The 22,405-nt window shown below is 37.6% G+C and overlaps 1 protein-coding gene across 2 annotated transcripts in view; it reads right to left on the bottom strand.

The window, feature by feature from the left end:
• Positions 1–448: 448 nt before the first annotated feature.
• GLIS2 (GLIS family zinc finger 2) overlaps positions 449–22,405 on the bottom strand; it is a 681,681-nt gene continuing 659,724 nt past the window's right edge. For both annotated transcript variants that reach the window (XM_044089337.1, XM_044089338.1), the window contains one exon: positions 449–3,166. In XM_044089337.1, coding sequence (XP_043945272.1) covers positions 2,346–3,166 — 821 coding nt within the window. In that variant the 3' untranslated portion in view covers positions 449–2,345. The remainder of the gene's footprint in view (positions 3,167–22,405) is intronic.

Raw genomic sequence — 22,405 nt, 5'->3', positions numbered from 1 at the left:
CATGCACTGGTTGCATGTGTGTATGTGTTTAGGGTGAAGTGGTTCAAATGTTTTTGGATGGGAATATGTGTTATAGGATGGGATATGTGTTTTGGGTAGATGTATAGTAACTCAGATATCTGTTTATGGATACTTAGATGTATGAGGATTTTGGTAAGGGGAATTATAGGTGTGGTGTGCTGTTTTGGGTAGATGTCTAAGGATGTTGGGTAAAAGAGATACAGATATGGATATCTCCCATAGGTAGATGTGAGGGGGATGTTGGGTAAGGGGGATATGGGTGTGGAGTGCTGTTTTGGGTAGTGCTAAGTGACCTGTGAAACATAATGATTCATTTCATGGGATATGAGAAAGTGCAGGAAAACAGACATTCTTTTGGTTTTATCAATTAATTAAATGTTGGCTGATGTCTTTTCAGTCTTTTAGTAGGCATATTAATATAAAGAAATATACCTCAATAAATAATTAAAGTTAAGAAGGTCAGTGCTTAAAAAAAGTTGCTTTAAATGTGACTTCACAACTGCAGTAAGAGACTATGCAACAGGCCAATAAAAAGTTACATAACCCTCTTGCAGCCTAATTGCTACTGTAATAGCCTGAGATAAAAAAACTATTTTATTTTGTCATGGAAAACACAGGGAGTTGGTGAAGCCATATAGTTTTGGATACAAAATGCAGCTGCATGCATTTTCAAAGCTGTAGGACACAATTCAATTTTGCAAGCATTTGAACTGTACTGAATGATTACAGACATCAAGCCATCAAATAGATATAACAGGAGCAAGAAGGTCACTATGGATACAGGCAGAAAACAGTGCCTGCCTCCACTAGAACAAAATGCAAATACCAATGAGTCTGGTTCAGAAAATCAAAAGTTGAAACCTGGAAACATTACAACAGAAAAAAAAATGTCTTTTTTTTTTTCAGGACACACCTAGCCATACCTCCATGTAGGAGGCTTTATCCTCAATGCCACCTTACTAATAATAACACTGAGATAATATGTCCTTGAGGAAAAGGAAATGCCCCTTTCCAAGGTTGTGCTGTCTTACTGTTACAACACCCTGTTATGTTTTGTCAGCCTAAAGAAGTTAACTCTTTGAATTGCTGAGGTATCCACACCTGACTTCCTTAATGAAACTTTATCAGAATATCTTGCTTAATTTTTAAAATAGGGAAACAGGTTATGACAGTTTTCCAATAAATCAGAGCTGACATTCTTTTAATAATATTTCCTTAAGTAGGTGTATATGGTACCATGAATTGGGTATCTGTTGTTCTCACTCTGAAGTAAAATAGCAACATGTATCCTTAGCCTGTGAAGTGCCTTCGTAGAAAATGGGTTGTTGCTACTGTAACATTGTTTTCTTTTTTCTCAGCTTCATACCCCCAGCCCAGATGATGCCTGTAGACAGCTAATATAGTGCAACAATATGCACTGTATCATATATAATACCATGAAAAGTGCCACCACTGGAATGGTGCAATTCAGACACTGCTTCCTCAAACCTAAATGGCTACAGACTAAAGGGCTATATTTATGGAATGCATGTGCGGAACTTCCCAATAAATGCAGAAGGGTGGGTATTCACATCTTTATAGACCCATAGTGTGAAATCTCAAAAATTCCACAAACCGAAACCCATGGTAACCTATCTGCAAAGGAGTCCCTCTAAACCACCACTTTGTTTCACATAATTAACAACCTAGATGCAAGCATGACTGAAACTGTGTTTAACAAAGAATTATGTCCTTAGCCCATCAGGTATGATCACTCACAGTTTGAATGTTTTTGAAAATTATCTAAGATTTGCATATCTCTGGCAGAAGAAGACAATGTTGCATTTTTTTTTTAAATAGTTATTTTACATTTACAGATCCTGATGTCAGTCCACAGTAATCAGCCATGTACTTCTATTAATCTGCTGAAAGGAAATTGCCTTTTCATGTCACTTAGGCTAAGTCTCTGAGGTTGAGTAGACACTCTAATAAGGTGCAATGACTCTGAAATAATGTGCTGTGTGTGCAACAAGGAAAGGACAGCACTTACTTGAAGAGAAGGGATTTGATTGCTGATTGCACTGAACTTATTGCTTGCTTGTTTGTCAAGAGAATATGTCTCTGTCCTCCTTTTCGTCAAAGTGTAAAGTCTATAAAGTGAAGAAAAAGACCACTGTCATGGTAGCCATTGCTCAGCCCTGTCTTCATGAATGGAGAAAAGTGTTCCCAGTGGAAATCCCACCCTGTATTCGTGAATGGGCAAAAGTATTCCCAGTGGAAATTCTGCCCTATCTCCATGAATGGGCAAAACTACTCCCAACAGGAATCCCCTGCAGCAGCAGCATTCAATTGACAACAGCAGGTTTTAGAAACACTGACCCTGGAGGAATCACCACCCATCCAGGTGGGAGTAAATCAGATCCACACAGAGAGTTTATCCCAGTAGAAAGGTCTAAGACAGCCCCAGGAAGCAGGGACATGCTATCTGCAGTTGATCGCGTGCGATTTTCAGTTCTTTCACATATACTCCTAAGATCAAGTTGCTCCTGATTTTTGCCTGCTTGGGTCTTAATTCCTGCATGAGATGTACGATCTGCCTCCAGTTTTTCCAGGGAGCTGCAGGAGCCAGGAACCAAAGAAAGAAGAGGAAGTCCAAGACTTCCTGTTGAAAATGGAGTTGGCATCAATGGTGTTTTGGTTAGATTGATAGGAGTCCCACTGAGAGAAAGCATGGTATTCGGAAGAGTTGCCAGGGTACCAGAACTAATACCAGTACCACTGAGGGCACTGAGGTCCAAAGGGGTTGGGCTTATTGGAATTGGCAATGAAGTACCCAATCCCTGCAAGGCATGGTTTCCAAAGATGGCTGACGGGTTAGGAAGGATGATTTGTGTTCCACTGATGTAAGGCACATCTGGTGTAATGGAGGTCTTGGAAACTGGCTGGTGTACACTCAATACTTCCTGCTGCTCCTGGGAAACAAAGTGCCCATGTGCCTTGATGTGCTTGCGGAGAGAACTGGGATCTGTATAACGTTTGTGGCACCCCATCATCTTGCAGTAGTAGGGTTTGTCAACATAGTGAGTACGGGTATGCTTGAAGCGGTCACTGGAATTGGAGTAGCGTTTATGGCAGCCTTCATATGGACAAACATAGGGCTTTTCTCCTGGAAGAACAGAATAAAAGAAACAGCATTAATTATTTTTGTACCAGAAAATGTGACAATAAATAATAAAATTGTAAATAGATTAATTCAGACCCATAAGTAGAGAAATTCCAGGGCCACACACGTGGGGTAGTATAAAGCAATACTGCACACTTTATAATGGTCAGACAGCATCCAGTTACTCATGGAGCAGTTATCCTTTGCCTGTTTATACTTAAACACTTGCATCAGAGCACATATATGAAGTTCATATAGTTTACCCACTTATTTTTGTTTGGTGAAGCATTGTCTAACTACCAAATGACCCTGACATATTTTGCCAGAGCTAAACAGAAAACGGGTTTAATTTTTTTTTTTTCAAATATGACAGTCTTTTTCTAATGTAAAGCTGGACATTTATTATATATTAATTAGCAGAGTTCAAAACAAAGAAAAGTCTGTTGCACCTTTCACTAAAAATATCAGCAGATACCAAAAAGAGTAAAAGCCGTATGATATTATTTTTTTATACTTGTAAATCAGCCATTGAGAAAAGTAATTCTAAACACTTCATGGGATTCAGAAACAGCTACTTCCAGTAGTAAGCCCTAACATGTCAGTTTTCCCACTGGTGGTAGTCCTTTCTGATTCAGAGACAGGCCCCCAACAGTGATTCTACACAGTCCACAGAAATACTGTGGTGGGACATCCCCTTGACCAAGGTACATACTCATGAGGCATTCTGTGGGGGGGGGGGGTGCAGCCTATGCTATTTACCACATACTTACCTCTAGAAATGCCTGCAGTAAGATGAGATCACATTAGAGGGAAGTGTTGCAGAATTTTGTGACAGGTAGTGGTACACAGTGTGTATGGCTGCATGTGTGAATGTACGCAGAAGGATAAGTGGTCTCAGATGTGTGAGTGTGTGTGTGTGTGTGTGTGTGTGTGTGTGTGTGTGTGTGTGTCTGCGTGTGTGTGTGTGTGTGTGTGTGTGTGTGTGTGTGTGTATGTGTGTGTGTGTGTGTGTGTGTGTGTGTGTGTGTGTGTGTGTGTGTGTGTGTGTGTGTGTGTGTGTGTGTGTGTGTGTGTGTGTGTGTGTGTGTGTGTGTGTGTGTGTGTGTGTGTGTGTGTGTGTGTGTGTGTGTGTGTGTGTGTGTGTGAAAGAGTATGTGAATATGTGTCTGCCTGCATAGTCACTGTTGGAAGGTTAGTTAGAGGATAGGTAGGATACCAGTTGACCTAGCTACAGCTCTGTCAGAAACAGTTATTGAATTCAAAATTCTTGAGTTCCCCCTGCAAGATTATTATGAAACATGTCTTAATTGCATTCAATAAAACTTAAAATGCCACCCCTGATGGCCTTGATAGCATACCTGGAAGTTTAACCAACAACACAAGACAGTCCCTTTCTGAATATCTCCTGAAACTACTTAACTTATACACAGACACAGGGTATGTCCCGAATGATAGAAAATTGCTGTCATTGTCCCATCCATAAAGGGGTCCCACCTTAGTTCTCAGGAAGTATAGATCTATCAGCCTAATAAGTGTAATCTGCAAAACTATGTTATGTTTTAATTTATATCTGACTTCATAAACTCTAGTACAAAAACTATTAAAGCTCTAGAACCACAACAATATGGTTTTGTCAAAAAAGATCATGTCTACTTGGTTTTGTAAACTTCTTTGTGAAATTCACTGAAGCTGTAGATATCAATATAGTTCATACAGTGTAACTACATCTAGCCAAGAATATTGACATTGTTCCCCGTGCTGGTATTTCAAATAAACTTAAGTGCCTAAACATAAACCCTTATGTTATAACACAGCAAACTGCCTGATGGATAGTACCTGTGCAGTTAAAGGAGAAGGTGCAACCTCAAAATGGAAAAAGGCAGAGGCATTCCTTAGGGCTTGGTACTAGCATCCCTTCTGTTTAGTAACTACTTGTTGAATCTCCAAACCACTAATGCAGACATATCAATATCTATATTTGCCAATGACTACAAGCTGGGTGAAATCATTCACTTGGTAGCAGATACCATTAAGGGGTTAACCACACATATCAATAGTATAATAGGAAATGGGCTTATGTTAAATGCAAAGAAACATGGCATTGTCACCTTGTTACTTTTGGCAAACAAACCATGAGAACAGATTACATTATTGATGGCACCCCATTCCCTGGTCTTCATAGATCTCAACACCCTTATAAATAACTCCTTACCACCCCCATGCAGCAGCAGTAGTCAGTATGGCACCCCATTCCTTGGTCTTCATAGATCTCAACACCCTTATAAATAACTCCTTACCACCCCATGCAGCAGCAGTAGTCAGTATGGCACCCCATTCCTTGGTCTTCAGAGATCTCAACACCCTTATAAATAACTGCTTACCACCCCCATGCAACAGCAGTAGTCAGTATGGTACCCCACTCCTTGGTCTTCAGAGATCTCAACACTCTTATAAATAACTCCTTAACACCCCCATGCAGCAGCAGCAGTCAGGAATTCCTTCTGTCTAGCCCTGTTAATAAGGAAAGGTATCTCATTCAAGTCAAAAGAAGTTCAGACCAATTACAGAATATATAACAGCCTTTTTTGTAACATTTATCTAAATACATCACACAGCTACAAAGACCTCAGAGGACCCTAACTAAAAAGATCACCAGACTAAAGGTCTTATTTACCAAGACAGGCTTGAAACCCTATCCTTATAGTTTGTCTCATATAGATTCCAGTGTGGTGATTTATGTCTGGCAAGCTGTGTTATTAATAACTCAGCCCCTGTGATCCCTCACACCTCCACAAAATAAAAGGTTCCACAGACACTTAAACTAAAGGCTTGAATCTCTTATCAACAAACAAATAATAATCATGGAGGGACAAATGTATAACTTAGTGTTTCCCCATGTGTAACTTAGTGCTTCCCTCATCTCCAGTATAAGGTACATAAAAAACAAAGTGATGCCCACATTTGCTTTAAGACAAACTTTGATGACACATGAGTGTCTATAAATTTATCCTTGTTCTGACTTGTTTTTCCTTCCTGGAGGCAGGAGGTGCTCTATGAGCACAGATATTGACATGGACTAATTCTGCTGTATATACTCGATGAATCTCCAAATAAATAAATGAGTGCAGTGGCCAGCAATTTCATTTTCTTTTTGTCATATGACACCATGTCCTATTACTATGCAGTCTAAGTGTCTGTGATTGGCTGCCCTTAACAACTGATCTCTGGTGAAATAATCTTTTGAATAGGAACTGCTGGGAATTGTAGAGCTGTAGATCTTCAGAGACGTTTGCCATTTGTATGCATGTGTTTTTATTTATTAATTTATTTTCTTTTAATTGTGGCAGAATGTCAGACAAATCTTTTGGCAGTAGTAACAATAGACACTGCTCACAGCAGAATCCATGTGCCTTTTTTTTAATTTTGCAGTTATCATGAATAACATGGGGCTGTTCCTTGCATGCCTCTCAACTTCTTTCAAGAATTCTGGACATAGCCAAAGAAAATGGCGGGACAAAATCAGGGACACTTTGGAAATATTACCCTAATTCTTTTAAAAAGTTGATAGAACATCAGGTTTTGCACTGCTATTTATTTTCAGAACAGTAAGAAATAGGAAACTCTAATGTCTAGCAACATTGACTTGTCTGTAATCCTCAATAATTCACCAGAAAATCAGAGACAGAGCAAAAAAATAAGAGGTAAAATGAGGGGCAGTTGAAAGGTACTTCACCCTGCATACTTTTCAACTTATCTGTTCAAGAATTCTGGATATGGCAAAAAATAATGGTGTGTGTGTGTGTGTGTGTGGGGGGGGGGGGCTATTCTTAAATATTACTCTTATTCACTTAAAAAAAATAATAGAACAACAGGTTTTGTATCAGCAAACATCTTCTGAACAATAAAAGTTATGAAACTGTAATGTCTGGCCTTACTGAGTTATTTGTAATCCTTACTGATTTACCAGAAAGTCAAAATTTTATTAGGAACAGGACACAAATATGAGGAACAAATCATGGATGTTCTGCAAAATCAGGGATAGTTGTGAGGTATGCTTTCTGCAGGGTGCAAAACAAAAGGGTGCATACACACAAATACACACACACACACACACACACACACACACACACACACACACACACACACACACACACACACACACACAAGCACATGCTTGCACAAAGACAAATACTTTGACTTGTACATATGCACTCATCTGACTCACACATACACACTCAAGCACACCTACTCACAGACACAATTACACTGAAGTCAGGATTCTGGTGCCTCTTTTCTGAAAAAAAGAAATGCAGACAGCTGCATAGACTGTGCATACCTGCCGATGCCTGTGAAACTAATGTACTTATGATACCAATGCCCTTTCCATTTCATTTCAACTCTGCAAGTCCAGAAGAAGAGGTAAAGCAGGAACTCCAACCACAGCTTGCCCTTAATGAGCCTGTAGCAGGGTGAGTATGAGAGGATTGGGATTGCCTCACTACAGGGTGGTAGAGATCTCTCTCAGTCAGGTAGCCAGGTACAATTGCCTACAGTGGCAAAACTACAGCTACAGCAAGTACTGGATTCTGTGGCTGAGAGGGAACTGGAAACTTGGCTTGGCTCCATCCCAGAAAGGAAATCTGAATCACACACCCAATTGGTCCTAACAATTAGGCCATCAAAAGAGGGACATCCCCATACAACCAGCCACGCTGATCCATCTGCTTACAATGGGTCAACTTGGCTCTTCCCCTCAGATATGAGTGGGTGCTTAGATGCCTCCCATAACTAATCCTATACGCAGCCTGGTGTTCTCCTTTCTTATTGTGCATAGATCCATACCCTGTACTCTGTCCAAACTTCACCAACTCTGCTTATCCACACTCTGTGTCTCTCTGTCCATCCTATCAGTATGTGCACATCCACATCTGTTTGTCTGTTCTGTTATGTACAGTGCTAAATGCTCTCATCCCCTAATACAAGGGGATGAAAGCACTTAGTACTATACATGTGGCAATATTAATAAAGTCATTTTACTCCATCTTTTCTGAATTTTTATTTTTGTTATATGTTTTGTTTTATTAGTTATTAGTCTGTTCTGTTATGTGTTTGCCTCTTTGTCTTAGCACACTCACATTCTCCTTCTTTCCTTCCCATGTTTTTTCTGTCAGCCTTCCTCCTCATGTCCATCTCCATAAAACAGAAAGGGGCTATATCCATAGACAGATCCCATAAAAAAGTTACCCCGTCTGTCCACAAGCTTGATCACTTTTGTGTATTTTACTTCTGTGTGCTCCTTCAAATAATGAAGTTTAATCCTCCTGATAGGAAAAATTGTCCCAAATCAACAACTGCTCACACAGGCAAAACCTAACCTAAAATTAAGGTTACCCATGCTAAGACGCATGTTACAACCTGTGCTCCTACTTACACTAATTGCTTTCCTATACACACATTTTTTGCCTATTCTATGCATCATAAAGGTATCCATTTATGGGGTCCACTCCTCTTAACATATTGTAGGTGCCATTCTGATACAGCTGCATGCACAGACTGTTGGTCGTTGCTGCTGGGGGCATTGCTGTGTCACATAATGCAAAGTGCTAGATATTTACACATACAGCTTGTTATTGTGAGGACTGCCCAATGGGGCATGCATTACACAAATGACACATATAACCATCTGGGTCCCTATCAGTTTGATTGAGTTTTCAGAAACTCGAACTCCATATGGTCAAGACCATATGATCGAGTTTTTCAAAACTTAAAGCTTTTGAATGGAGATTACGGTACAGTAAGGATCAGGAAATTTACCCTTTTCCTCACTGTAGTGTGATCTCAGAGTTGGTATATATATATATATATATATATATATATATATATATATATATATATATATTTGTAGGGGATGTGGGAGCTCAGCCCCTGACATGTAAAAAAAAAAAAAAGTAGAGTTTTTTTTTTTTGATGTTCGAGTTTTTGGAAACTCGATCTTATGGTCTCTTCAACATTTAGTTTTTTTCTAGTTTCTGAAAAGTCAATCATCTAACATAGACACATCCATCCATATTATGTAATATAGCAATAACCCACGCCTGAGTGTGGGTAATGCTGGATTTACCCATGGTTGGTGTGGTTTGGTCATGAGGGCGAAGCCCAAAGTGGCCAAACAAAGACAACCATGGGTAAATCCAGCATTACCCACACCCAGAAGTGGGTTATTGCTATTATACAATGACATTATTTAAGAAAAAAAATACTTTTCTTAAATAATGGCATTGTATAATGCCTCCTTGCTGCCCTTCCACAGCTGTTTGGTATTCTGCGGTAGTTCTGATATACTGCGTATGCATATGCTTACGCAGTACATCAAGAGCTGTGGGCAAAAGCAACAGAGAAAGCAAGATTTCAGTTGCTTTTTACAAACTGTCTCGCTATGTTAAAGGAGTTTAACATAGCGAGACAGGTTTAAAAAAAGCAACGGTGAATCTCTGTTGCTTTTTTAAAGCTGTCTCACTATGTTAAACCCACTTAACATAGCAAGATAGTTTTGAAAAAAGCCACGGAGAAAGCAAGATCTCCGTTGCTTTTTACAAAATGTCTTGCTATGTTAAATGAGTTTAACATAGCGAGACAGCTTTACAAAAAGCAATGGAGAATCTCTGTTGCTTTTTTTAAAGCTGTCTTGCTATGCTAAACCCATTTAACATAGCGAGACACTTTTAAAAAAGCAACGGAGATAGGAAGATCTCCGTTACTTTTTTTAAAGCTGACTCGCTATGTTAAACTCTTTTAACATAGCGAGACAGTGTCTAAACAGCAACGGAGATCTTGCATTCTCCGTTGCTGTAAAAAAAGAGTTATACTAATGGAAAAAATTCAGGCGACCGGACCTTTTTCCATTACTATAACTCTGATTTACAACATGCATGCTGACCAATCAGCGTGCCCGTTTTGGAATATTAATGGGAGGTCGTTGTATAATATTCTTTTCTCTACAACTGTATCTCTACAAAGCTTGAGCTCACTACATGTGTACTGTGCTACACAGCTACCCCATCTGAGGTGTGTGCTCCATGGTGCCCCATTGATCTTTACTTATAATTAGTGTCTTTACTGCTGCATATCAGTGCAGAGCTAAGTATGCTGTGTGTGCCTGTGCATCTTTTTTATATGAACCCCCTGTTATATCTAAAGAAATGTTACACATTACATATGCAAGCCATACAGAAGTACAACATGGACAAATGCATAAAAATACTTGAAAAAATATTTTTTCTTCTCCCATCAAGAACAAATTCTTCAAATTCTATGCATCCCAAAACAGTACTGTAACAGTACCATGTTGTCTACCAGGCAGCTAACACCCAGTTATAACGTTAAAATACTGTGAAGAACACAAATGCTTAATTAGTGGGCAAAGAGAACATAACTAAGCAGCCATTAGAAAAATAAAATCATATCCATGATGATATAAATAAGAATTCAGTAAAAAGAGCTTCCATTCTGCTAAGTATGGAAATGAGCTACTTTCACTACTGTGCAACAAGTGGTAATCATTTGAAAAGGCAAGCCCCACTTTAGCGAGTCCCGAAATATAGAGACTGAATGGCCAAAAAAATGGACTTACATATACCAAGTCTGACATGGCCATTTCTTGGAATATTTCATTTTCTCTAAGGTATGGCAGTCTCAAAGTTGATATACATAAGATTGGAGGTGCGGGGGCTTATCCACTATACTGGGGGTGCATGGGGACTTGTCCCCTGCAAAAAACAAGTTAATAGGAGAAGAGTAATTTTCGATATTCACTCTCCTGCATATTTGGTCTTTTTTTTTGTTGTGTCAGCACTCAACATTATGAGTACCAACATTAACACAGGGAGCTGCAACAAGCACTTGTACTAGACAGCAGCAAAGTTAAAGGGGGAGGCGGGCTTTGTTTTGCTAAGACTGCAGTGGGATGGTCAGAAGGGACTGTGGCACTCACGGTATACTATTTTTATATGTCAGGGGAAAGTAAATAAAAAAGTTTTTTACAATTTATTTTACAGAACAGGCAAATGGGAATTTTGCACCTCCTGCAACTGTACAGAGAATGTTGACACTGGGGAATTGGGCAGCCCTTCTTAGCATTACTAGAAATAGGGCTTAATTCAAGCAGGGTGGAACACTGCTGTACGTAAATAAGTAGAGGTTTTAATTATTTTTTTATCAACACTTTACTGAATTATTACTTAAAACACAAACATACATTTATATAAAAGAAAACAAACCATGTTAACATGTTCAGTTACAAACATTCTATATCACATATATTCTTTTATGCAAGTATCATCAATCCAATATTACATACATTGATCAATTCCTGCCTTCCCCTAAACTTCACTCTTCCTCCATAAACATTATTCTGCATGTATTGTACCCATAATTTCCAGTTTTTCTATGTAATATGCTCCTAAACTTTTCTAATGATGCATCTTCCAGTTCTTTTGTTTCTGTTACAATATTTATTACTTCAAATACAGTTGGTTTAGACTTTGATTTCCAATGTTTAGCAATAGCTTTTTTTTGGCAGCCACCAGAATTTAACTTAACAAGCCTGTACTACTTCTAGGCAAGTCAGATCCTATATTTCAGCTCAAAAAAATTATTTCTATAGTTACGCCCATTTCCAGGATGTTAGTACTTCCCCTCTTTTTAAAATACTATTAAACAAAACCTTCCAGATCTTTGTCACTTTTTTCCCTCCTAGTTTCCAAACTTCCATAAGAATACCATCTATTCCTGGAGACTTTCTTGCAAATTGATTATACCTCACCATTTTCATCCCATCTCCACCTATCATATCTGTTAATTGTTAAGCCACATCTACTTCTAACCTTGGCATACCTAAATCTTTCATAATTATTTCCATTTGTGCCTTTTTTCAGTGTCCACATTCCTCTGGTTTACACAAATGTTCATACAATTTCCAAAACATCTCTAATGACTCAACAGAATCTCTGGTTATTTTTCTTTGTTATAGGCTCTCTAAGTTTAGCAACAACCCTTTCTACCTTCTGTTGCACAAGTCATTGCGCTGAAAGACTTTGTGCACTGGAGTTATAAAATAAATTGCTTAACAGCACTTTTTCTAAACTCATGTATATTATCCAGATACTCCATTATTTTCTCTTTAGCACTCTGAATTTGCACCTCTTTTTGTAATGTGAGATCCCCTTTACCCTGTACTACTTTAACCTTTGTAAGCCCTTCAAAATAATTCTTGTTACTTCTTAACCATAGCTCTTTTTCTTTTATTTCTACCCTATTTTTAAACTCCACGTTCATTTAGCCCACTCACTAGGTATAACTTCTGAAGAAATTTCTATCTTCTTTCATAACGTTTGAATGCTTTCCTCTGCCCATTCCTTATAGTCTTATCTTTTTAACAATGGGGAAGTGCAGTGTCTCATTTATAATTCATTACCCTGCATTTTTATCTTAGTTATTGGGGCATGATCTGAAATAGTTACTGGATGTCTGTTGAACCTTTCAGTTAAATGTACATGTCCCTGTGATGTTCCTGTCTACCCCAGTGATTGTACCTTGGGGAATAATATATAAATTCTCTACAAGTTTCTGCTACTGAATTCATGTCTTCCATACCAATTATTTTCATAAGTTTCTTCAGAAATCTATCCTCTTTTGTTGCATTTTACCTGCTAGGTCTCCCATATATATCCTCACTGTTGCAAATTAAGTTCCAGTTCCCACCTATAAGTAATATACTTTGCTGAAAGCTGACTATTTCTGGAAAACAAATCTTAATCTCCCTAACAGAAGTTTTTAGCTGAATATAAATACATGCCATCATAATCCTCCTCCCTTGTCAGTAGCCCTTTACTACTACAAATCTACCATTACTATCTTTCCCCCTTTTTCTATAAATAATGGCACTCCTCTAGCAATTAGTATAAGTACCCCTCCTTTCTCTTGTCCCTGATACTCTGATGAATATCTTTCTTGAAATCTTTTCTTTATCAAATTCACATGGTCATTTTTTCCAAGTGTGTATCCTATAACATTGCTATTTGTACTCTGTATTTCTTCATATAACTCAGTACTTCATACAATTCAGTACTCTTTTCTTTTTGTCTATTCCTATGAGGCCATTCATGTTCCAAAATAATATGTACAGTGTAGCTATTATGATAAGAAGTTAGTATTCCCATCTATTACATATGACCACTTTTTAAGTGATATTTCCAGCTTTTGTGTTACATGCACCCACTAATGTTTGGCAGGTTGATCTTTTATACAGTTGTTTCTTGCCATCTCTAGTTGAAGCTATATCACATTTTACAAGGCTTTTTTAATGAGAACCCTCAAAAAAAAAAAAAAAAAAAAAAAAAAAAACAGACCCCAGAACTCACCCATAACCTATTAACTGAAATCAAATACAAAAAAACTATGTACATTTTCAAATAATGAAGTTTGAAGTTTAATCCTCCTAACAGGAACAATTGTCCCAAATCAACAGCAGCACACACAGGCAAAATCTAAACCTAAAATTAAAGTTATCCATACTAAGATGCACATTACTGCCTGCACTCCTACTTATACTAATTAATATCTGTTTAGAAAGTGTTAGCTTTGATTCTTAAGAAAAAATGCACTGGCTATCTTTAAATAAAACAAAATTCCACACTGCTGTAAATGTATTAAAGTATTTAAGTTACCAGAGAAATTGATAACTTTTATTCATTTCCAATCATTTCAAAATTATTTTTTTACTCAACTGATTGTTCTTGTACCTTTTAATGTTATGATTCTCTCAGCAGAAAACCAGACTTCTCAGTTTACTGCCTTGTCCATTAGTCAGCTTGTTTCCAAGGAAACAGAAAAGCAAGAACAAAATGTAAAGCTTCCCCCCACTCCAGATTTCTTAACTGGCACTGATCATTTGCTTGAAAAGTATTTACTACATTGTGTCTCTCATTTTTTAAAAGCCACTTGCATTCATAAAAAAACAAACAAACTGTCATTAGATTAAACCAAGGGCATTAATCCAGACAGTCACCTATACAAAATTAAAAGAAAACATGTCAATTTACATATATTATAATGTGGGTTTATTATTAAAATGTCAAGTTGAGATGTACCCATATGAAATCTTCGAACTACAGATGTTCAAAGTTTCATCTGGGTGTACATCTGAATGTTCGAAAGTTTATATTAGCGAATGTAGTGTGCATTCGCTAATATAAACTCAAAGAATTGTACAGAGATTGCAATACAGTGCGGTTAGGGAAATTCATCCCTTTCCTCACTGTAGTGCGATCTCAGAATTGGAATACATAGTTAGCAGGGGGTGTAGGGGGTGCAGGGGGGCTTGCCCCCCAAAAACATGAAGTTAGGTACAGGAGGTCACGTAACGTGAACTGCTATACCCAATATCAATTGATGATTTGAAAACAATGTCGAATCAGCTGAATTCGATTAGCTGATTCAAAATTATAACTTGTTCTATATTTTGAATTTCGAGGTTTACTTTCGATATGTGGGTCAGAAAATTATTCAGACCTTCGACATATTGATAGTGAACCTATAATTAGTGCACTTTTACACCCCATCCCCCACCCCAACAGTCCAAGATTATAACCTATTGACTTAAATGTGCTTTTATCCAGCATTTCTTGTCTTGTTACCCTGTAATGCCTATAGTTCTTAAAACTAAAAAAGGGAGAGAAAAAAAAAACATATGTTTACTTTAGATGTTTATCACATACAACATTCCCTGAAAATACTTTACTATATAACATACACTTTTATATCATAAAATGTTTTATACCAGTACTGCTACAAATAAAAATGATATTCATTACAGTTACTTTTTTCCGTTTTCTTCCTCAATTTTTTTTTCATTTTAGTGTCCTACTACACATTAATGACATGAAGTGGGGAATATGCCTATTCAGCCCCCCAGCAAGTTTAACAAAGTTAACAAAAATCCAATCTTTCTCAGCCACTTTTTTTATAAAGTCATATTTTGCAAATGTGATTGGTGCTTTACAGTCTCACATTTATTCACTAACTTCAGTGTTGCTGGTCTCTTCCTATTCATCTCCATTTCCCAACCCCGGAATCTGGTTCAGTTCCAAGGCACTCCTGATTCTTCTAGTCAACTTCTGTGCTTTTTCTGTCTCTCAAACATTTTCCTTTGGATCATGGGGAAAGGTTTCACTGGCAAAGTCTCTCTATGCACCTTATGATCAGAAGAATAAGCAGTGGAGTCACCTTCTCTTTGATGGCTGACCCCTTGTTGGACAAACTTTTGTATTTTCCCCTTAGCTTGCCTGTATCAAAAATTACTTTGATCCTCTAGGAAAAAAAATATTCTGAACACAGCTGGATACAGCAGCATAAATCTTCAACCTGCCTCTCGATATTCCCCGATTACCAGAATAAATTTGCTTTTCTTCTACCTAGTGTACTATGAATAATCATTTTCCACAAACACTCTACTGTCTTCAATTTTTAATATTTTCCCTTCTGCCACAGTTCTTGTCAGGATCAACTCTTCCTACTGGTATGATTACATCTTTATTAATACATGTCTTGGCTGCTTCTCATGGCCAGGTTTGGAGCATACACAGAGTGTGTCCTTTCAATTAACAAATCCTGCTGCAGAATATCAGTCCAGTTACTTGTTTGTGCTTTCATAAAAATCAGTACTGTCTGTTCCTTCCAGTTTCTCTGGTACAGCAAAAAAAAATCCTCAGGTTTTGTATATGAGCTCTGACTTTAACTCTACTATTTTTGAAATGGATGTTTTTGAGCAGTCTTATGTTCAGACAGACTTTTATTCATTTCAGCCTATGATTTTTACAGTATTATTACTTCATCTGAATAACTGTTTAAAACTTGTACCATTTTTTTTTTTAGCATTTTTGTCATTTGAGCTGATATAATCCTTCAGTGTTTCATTTATTTTAATCAACTCTGAGCACATTTGACGTATTTTTCCTCTAAATTACTGGAAGCCATCTCTTGTTCCAAAGCTGGAACTTGAACTGCTTTTTGCTTAAAAACTCCAGGATTCTTATCGGTCAGTTTCTCGTCACCTTTTCTAGTTGATTTTCTTTCAGGCTCTGTAAGTTTTTTTTTTTTTGCTGGCATTTAGGCAGTGTACTTACTAGCCAGTAACTGCATTTCATTAAGATAGGCAGAATTACTGGCCCTCATCTATCAGTGTCTTTTTTTCACCCTGGGAGAACTGAAATTAAGCTGTTGATCACTGTGCAGTCATCTTGGAAAGCCCAGGTTTTAAATATTTTTGTTGTTATGCGAGAACAGACCACTGTTACTGTCACAGACCCTTCCATCCACTCCCTTGCATTTTTATCTCTTTACAGAACCCCCTTCCACATGCACACTCTAACCATGGACTGAGAGAATCTTGCTGTTTCCTAGCCCCTTCTGCCAGTGCCTGACAATGATCTAACCACTCAACTGACTGCATCCATCTGTTCCCCTTATGGGGCAAAAGCTAAGTGGAAGAGTGGCTGTCTACTCCAAGAGTTTGGGAGTCACTCAGTATCACCCTAAGGATGTCTAATTTTGGGTAGAGGATCATAGAGAAGTACAGTGGATGAAGGATGAGGATATTGTTTTTGTTATTATTGTATGTATTATTATAGTTATTATTAACTTTGTTTTAGTTGTCATTACCATCCTCTTCCTCCTCCTCATCATCACCATTTTCTTTTGAGGCAGGCACATGTAAGGGTTACACTTCTGAACCCTATTATAGCCAGCTCAGAAGCTGTAGGTGAAATACAGACTTGACCAGACTGAATTTGACTAACAATCTTTTTTGTTTAGTAGTGCTTTAGTGAGTTATTACCAATTATGGTACTTCATTTCTAGTTCACAACGTTTTTGTCTCTGAAATTTTCAGCAATTATCTTTGGCTTTACATACTTTTCAGTAGTTTAATCTCATTACCTTAGTGGTGTTTCCTGCTTCTTCACTGTGTGCTGATGCTATTTGTTTTGGTAGGCTGACTTTTTTTAATAATTTATGCAAGGGTTAGATAATGTTTTATATTATTATATTTTACTGCACAATAAGCTGAATTAGTTCTGAATTTTAACATATTCACCAGAGTTTTTAAACTGTTTCCACTTTGCTTTTCTTTTTTAACCCCTATCTGTTAACCATTTCAAGAAGTCTGTGTCTCTAATACTGAATTGTGGCTACATTTACTTCCTGCCTTGAAAGGGCTATATTCACAGAAAGGCCTGACACATTCCTCTGAAATTTCAGGGTGATATATCACCTATAAAATTTCTGTGGCTTATACCTCTATCCTCATCTTGAACTTCAAAAAGAAAATGTTCACTTTTCATGCTGTTTTTATGTTCAGCATTTTAAAATACATTGTCAGTCTCAGTTTTATTATACCCAAAACAAATTCATAATGTTTTATGTCTGATGCTATAACTGCAAACTATATGTTTTGATAGCTTTTTTATTACCCTACATGTAATATTTTGGTAGCTCGCAGCTTCTTATATAACATTTTCATGTTAAGGCACATTGATACTCAATAGTTCATTGTATATCATATGAACTATAAATATGAAACACAAAAAAATGAAAGCATCGGTAGTTCCTAGATGACAGTCTGTTCTTGTCAAATGTACATTTTTTGCTATTGCATTCAACTTATTTTTTTTCCAGAGAAATACATATTAAGTGCATAACATTAAATTCATATCAGACAACGCTCCTAGAATGACTGTGAAAAAGATCCATGAGGATCAATCTATACACTCCAGGAAGCAGGAAATTAAAATGTATAAATGACAGCAGCAGTAGAAAATTCATGCTGTCCTAGCAAGTCAACAAATAAATAAATAAATAAATGAAAAAAAATGTTCAAACATCAGAGACAAAGCCTGCACTAGCCATCACTAAAAACACAACTAAACTAAAACTTTGAAAGTAGCATCTCTAAATGGCAGCAAGGGGTACAAAGATAAGGGGCTTTCTTCCCTTCAAGATGTGCAGGATTTGCCTCCTATTTTGTATGAATGTTTCTGTATCAACGATAATGATATGTGACATAATGGTATAATAAATGTTAACTTTCTGCAAATTGAAGTGTTACTGTTTTGGCATTTTAACACTTGGCCTGAATGAGCCATGGCATTCAGTGGCGGATCGTTCAGGTATAAAATCCTGAAAAACAGAAGCAGGGACTCAACTGTCTTCTTCTTCTTGTTTCAGCTTTTCCCGGTTAGGGGTCGCCACAGCGGAACTCCGGTCCGCTGATGGCAGTAGATTTTTACGGTGCTGAGGTGCCAGCTCGACGCCCAACCTTCAACAAAGGCACGCCCATTCACGCATGTCTTTAGAATGCCACTTGACCATGGGGAGGACATGCAGACTCCACACAGAAGGCGCTCCAGCTGAGAATCGAATGGGAGAACCTCTTGCTGTGAGGCGGCAATGCTACCGCTGCACCACCGCGGCTCATACACTGTCTGAACTGTCTGAACAGATTTATTAAAAGAAGCAGATAAAATGCAACTTAAGACAGCAAAGCTTTCATGTTAAAGACAACATTTTTAGCTCTTCCACCACAACTTAATTTATATTAAACGCCAGCATATCAGAAACGTTATAAAAGTCACATGACAATTAAACAATTTAAAAACACTAGAAATGCTATACTTAAAACATTATCAACTGCCCAGCAAAGAAATAATTACATAAAAAACACTCACAAAAAATATAAAAATCATAAATACTCCTTCTTAAGTTTCAAAATGGGTTTAATACTGTACTTAACATTAGGTACTGGTGGCATATCTGCCCTAAAAATTAATCCATCTATATTCAGCTATTTCAGCTATTTCTGTTTAAGTAATCAGATCACCCCCTCTTATAGTAGTGTATACCCTTTGAATGACTCTAAACTTAAACTTATGGTTCTTTCCCCCAGAAGTAATATGTCTACCTAGGGTGTTATAATCAATTCCTCTTCTTTTTTCAGATAAATGGGACCCTATCCTTTCTTTTAATTTTTGGTTGGCCTTACCAATGTAAAATTTTCACATTTACAAAATTAGCAAGATAAACAATGTTATGTGTAGAACATGTAGCAAAGGTGGTGAAAATGAATGTTTGTTTAGGGTGTATAAAAGTAGTACTCACATTCACTTCATTACAATAAACACAATTGTAACATGGAATAGTACCTTTCGTATTTAGCTTAGAGATAAATGTGGTGTGTCAAGTGCCAAATCTTTGATACTTCAGGTATACTTAAACTTTTTTATGAATTTTGTATCTAGGTTTTGTTGGGTTTCTTGGGATGGTTTTGCTGGAAATATTTGTTCAGGAAAAGACTTGACTCAATAGTTGAAGATTTTGTTTAAGCTAGTTGAGTCTAATATTCTGACGCAGGCAGAGTGAAAAGAACTTGTTTATTTTCACGCCTTTAGGTTCATAGGCTCATACTAGGCTATCTGCCCTAGGGCATTTATAAGCCTAGCCAGAGTGTGTTTGACTTTCGCCACCCATTTTAAATTAATTTTGCTATGCCCTTTTTTGAGGTTAGTATACTGTGCCTCTGTCTAACAGTGACACAGAAGTGATATCCGGGGTAAACCTATGATCTCCCATCCACTCATCAAGATTCCTCTTGAAGAGAGTCAATGAGGGACTCTGCCTAACCTGGACTGGGATTTTATTCCAGAGTGAAGGGAGCCTCTGGGTTATGAATCTGTCCCTCCAGCATGTCCTATTTATTTCAGTGCTGAGGTTCAAGTCTCTCGAGCACGTAGCTCGATGGGATTTGGATTTTCTGAGGTGCAGCATTTTCATTAATTCTGGGTTGGACATGGCTTTATACATCAGGCAAAGATCGCCTCTGAGCTGGCGGTATGCCACTGAGTAGAGCTGGAGTTTCTTTAACCGGGCAGCATATGGCATCTGTTCGAGCCCTTTGATCCTCTTGGTGAGGTACTTTTGGGGTCTCTCCAGTTGCTACAGGTGTCTGGTAAGGTAGATCCCAAAAGGGGCATTGTACTCAATTATGGGCCTGATGAGGGATGAGTAAAGAGGCACGATGACCTCCTCTGATCTAGATGTGAATCCCTTCATGATTAGGTGGGCTATATAAAATGTTTTTCTAACCACTTTGGCCACATGGTTTTCAAATGAGAGATTGCTATCAACTTGGGTCCCCAGGTCCCTAATTACTTCTACCGTACTTAATGGATTACCACCTATGTGGTAATTTGTGGGCACTTTGTTTTTGCCAAAGGGGATGACTATACACTTTTTGGCATTTAGCTTGAGGCCATGGCTCTGGCACCAATTGTCTGTTTCTATGAGGCCCTTTTGTAGGATGCTTGTGTTGGCTGGAGAGTCGATTATGGCGCATAGTTTGCAGTCATCTGCGAACTTGGTCAGCCACAGTCCTTCCGTGTTGGCCTGTACCTCTGAGAAATATATACTGAACAAGAGAGGTCCCAGGAATGAGCCTTGTGGGACACCACTTGTAACTGGTTTGGAGTCTGACATGGCTCCAGCAATTCTAACCATGTGGGTTCTGTCCTTGAGCCAATTTGCAACCCATCTAGTGACATAGGGGTTTATATTTAAGCTGGTGAGCTTATCTATAATGACAAACAAACATAGCGAAACAAAGGAGTAAATCTGAAACACACCAAACAGCCAATACTTAATCCAGCAGAAGTTTTTTTTATTCTCTCCAAAGATCTGGTACCTCGGCCATTCGCCTTCAAAGGATCACAATTAAATGTTACTTAGTAACAGTATTTATATAAACATTAATTGGATCAATTATTCAATTTATTACATCATTAAATACAAAAAAGGAGGGAAAAGAAGCATCTGAAATATATTTAAAGTGACCTTCCTGTTTTTAGATTCTTATGAATATTTAAATATTTGTATCAACAATATAAAAATATTAATAAAAATATGTCACTATTGAGTTTTGGATCCAAGCCATACTTCTCCAGTTATTTGCATCTTGCCAATTTTGATGAAATATTCCTGTTAAAAAGACTATATTACATATTTATCCATGTCTAATAGTGGAAGTTCCGAACGGAATCCTGCATCCAGTGCCTTGTTGTTTCAGAATATGGTAGCAGAACGTGATAAAAGATTTACTACAAATGACCCATGGAATCTGGAGGGGAATGTGAGTACAGATAGTCGCTTCATTCAGTTAAACAAGTTAATGGCCAAGGAGGCTGCGCTGTATTTTGACACTAGGCTTTTAGAGAAATATGTGAGCCTTGACATTACCCCTCGAGGGTTGCGTATTGATAAATTGCCTGCTGCACCATTTTTGGAAGATGAACATGATCTTTTAGAAGAATGGAAGCAGACTTCTCATTCATGCACATTAGCTTGGTTACGTATATTGATAAAGCGCAACCAAAAATCTCATGACAAGTTAAAAAATGAGATTTTGCTGTTACAAAATGAACTTGTTGCTGAAGCAAATTATAGGGCTCAAATGACTAACATCACTGACAAAATGAATAAGTTAGAAGCTGACGTTGTGCAGAGAAAACGTAACAAACTAGTCCGGGACTTAAAGGACTATGAAACTGGTGTTATTTTTAATTGGCAACGTGAACCAGTACGTAACCGCTCTAGAGGGAGGAGCTGGACTCGCAGCTCCAAACGAAGAAACAACTCAACATCAGCGTCTTCCTTTTCGTCCATGGAGAAAGAAACTGCTAATAAAAATGTTTCTTTTGCAAGAAACGTTGCTCCTAATCGGGGCAAAGATGGAGAGTCTGCTGAAGTTTCCAATGAGACTCTTAATCTAAATACGGCGGAAAATACGGGCTTTCAAAATGGCAGTTACAACAAGGAGAAAAATGGAAGAAATGGCAGAAAGGGGCGAAACCGCTATAAATGAAGGTTTGACAACATCTGAATCTAATGGGACTTGTAGTAATGTTTCTTTAGAGTGTGTTAACTTATCGAATATTAATTTAAATCATGACATGCTGAATGTTTTAAGTAAGGGAAGTAAATTCGTTCCCACTATTTTTCCTTCTTTTGCTGACATATATTTTGAAGTAAAAGCATTTATTCGTAAGTTATTGCTAAGGGTGTATTTTAAAAAGTTCAAGAATATGAATGTTAACACTATTGTTCAAAATGGAGAAATTGATGAAAGTGAAATTGATTTTG

The sequence above is a fragment of the Protopterus annectens genome, chromosome 12.part0 (assembly GCF_019279795.1).
Source record: "Protopterus annectens isolate FY-2018-M chromosome 12.part0, PAN1.0, whole genome shotgun sequence".
NCBI classification, from domain to species: domain Eukaryota; kingdom Metazoa; phylum Chordata; order Ceratodontiformes; family Protopteridae; genus Protopterus; species Protopterus annectens.
This window is presented reverse-complemented; position numbering and strand designations above follow the sequence as displayed.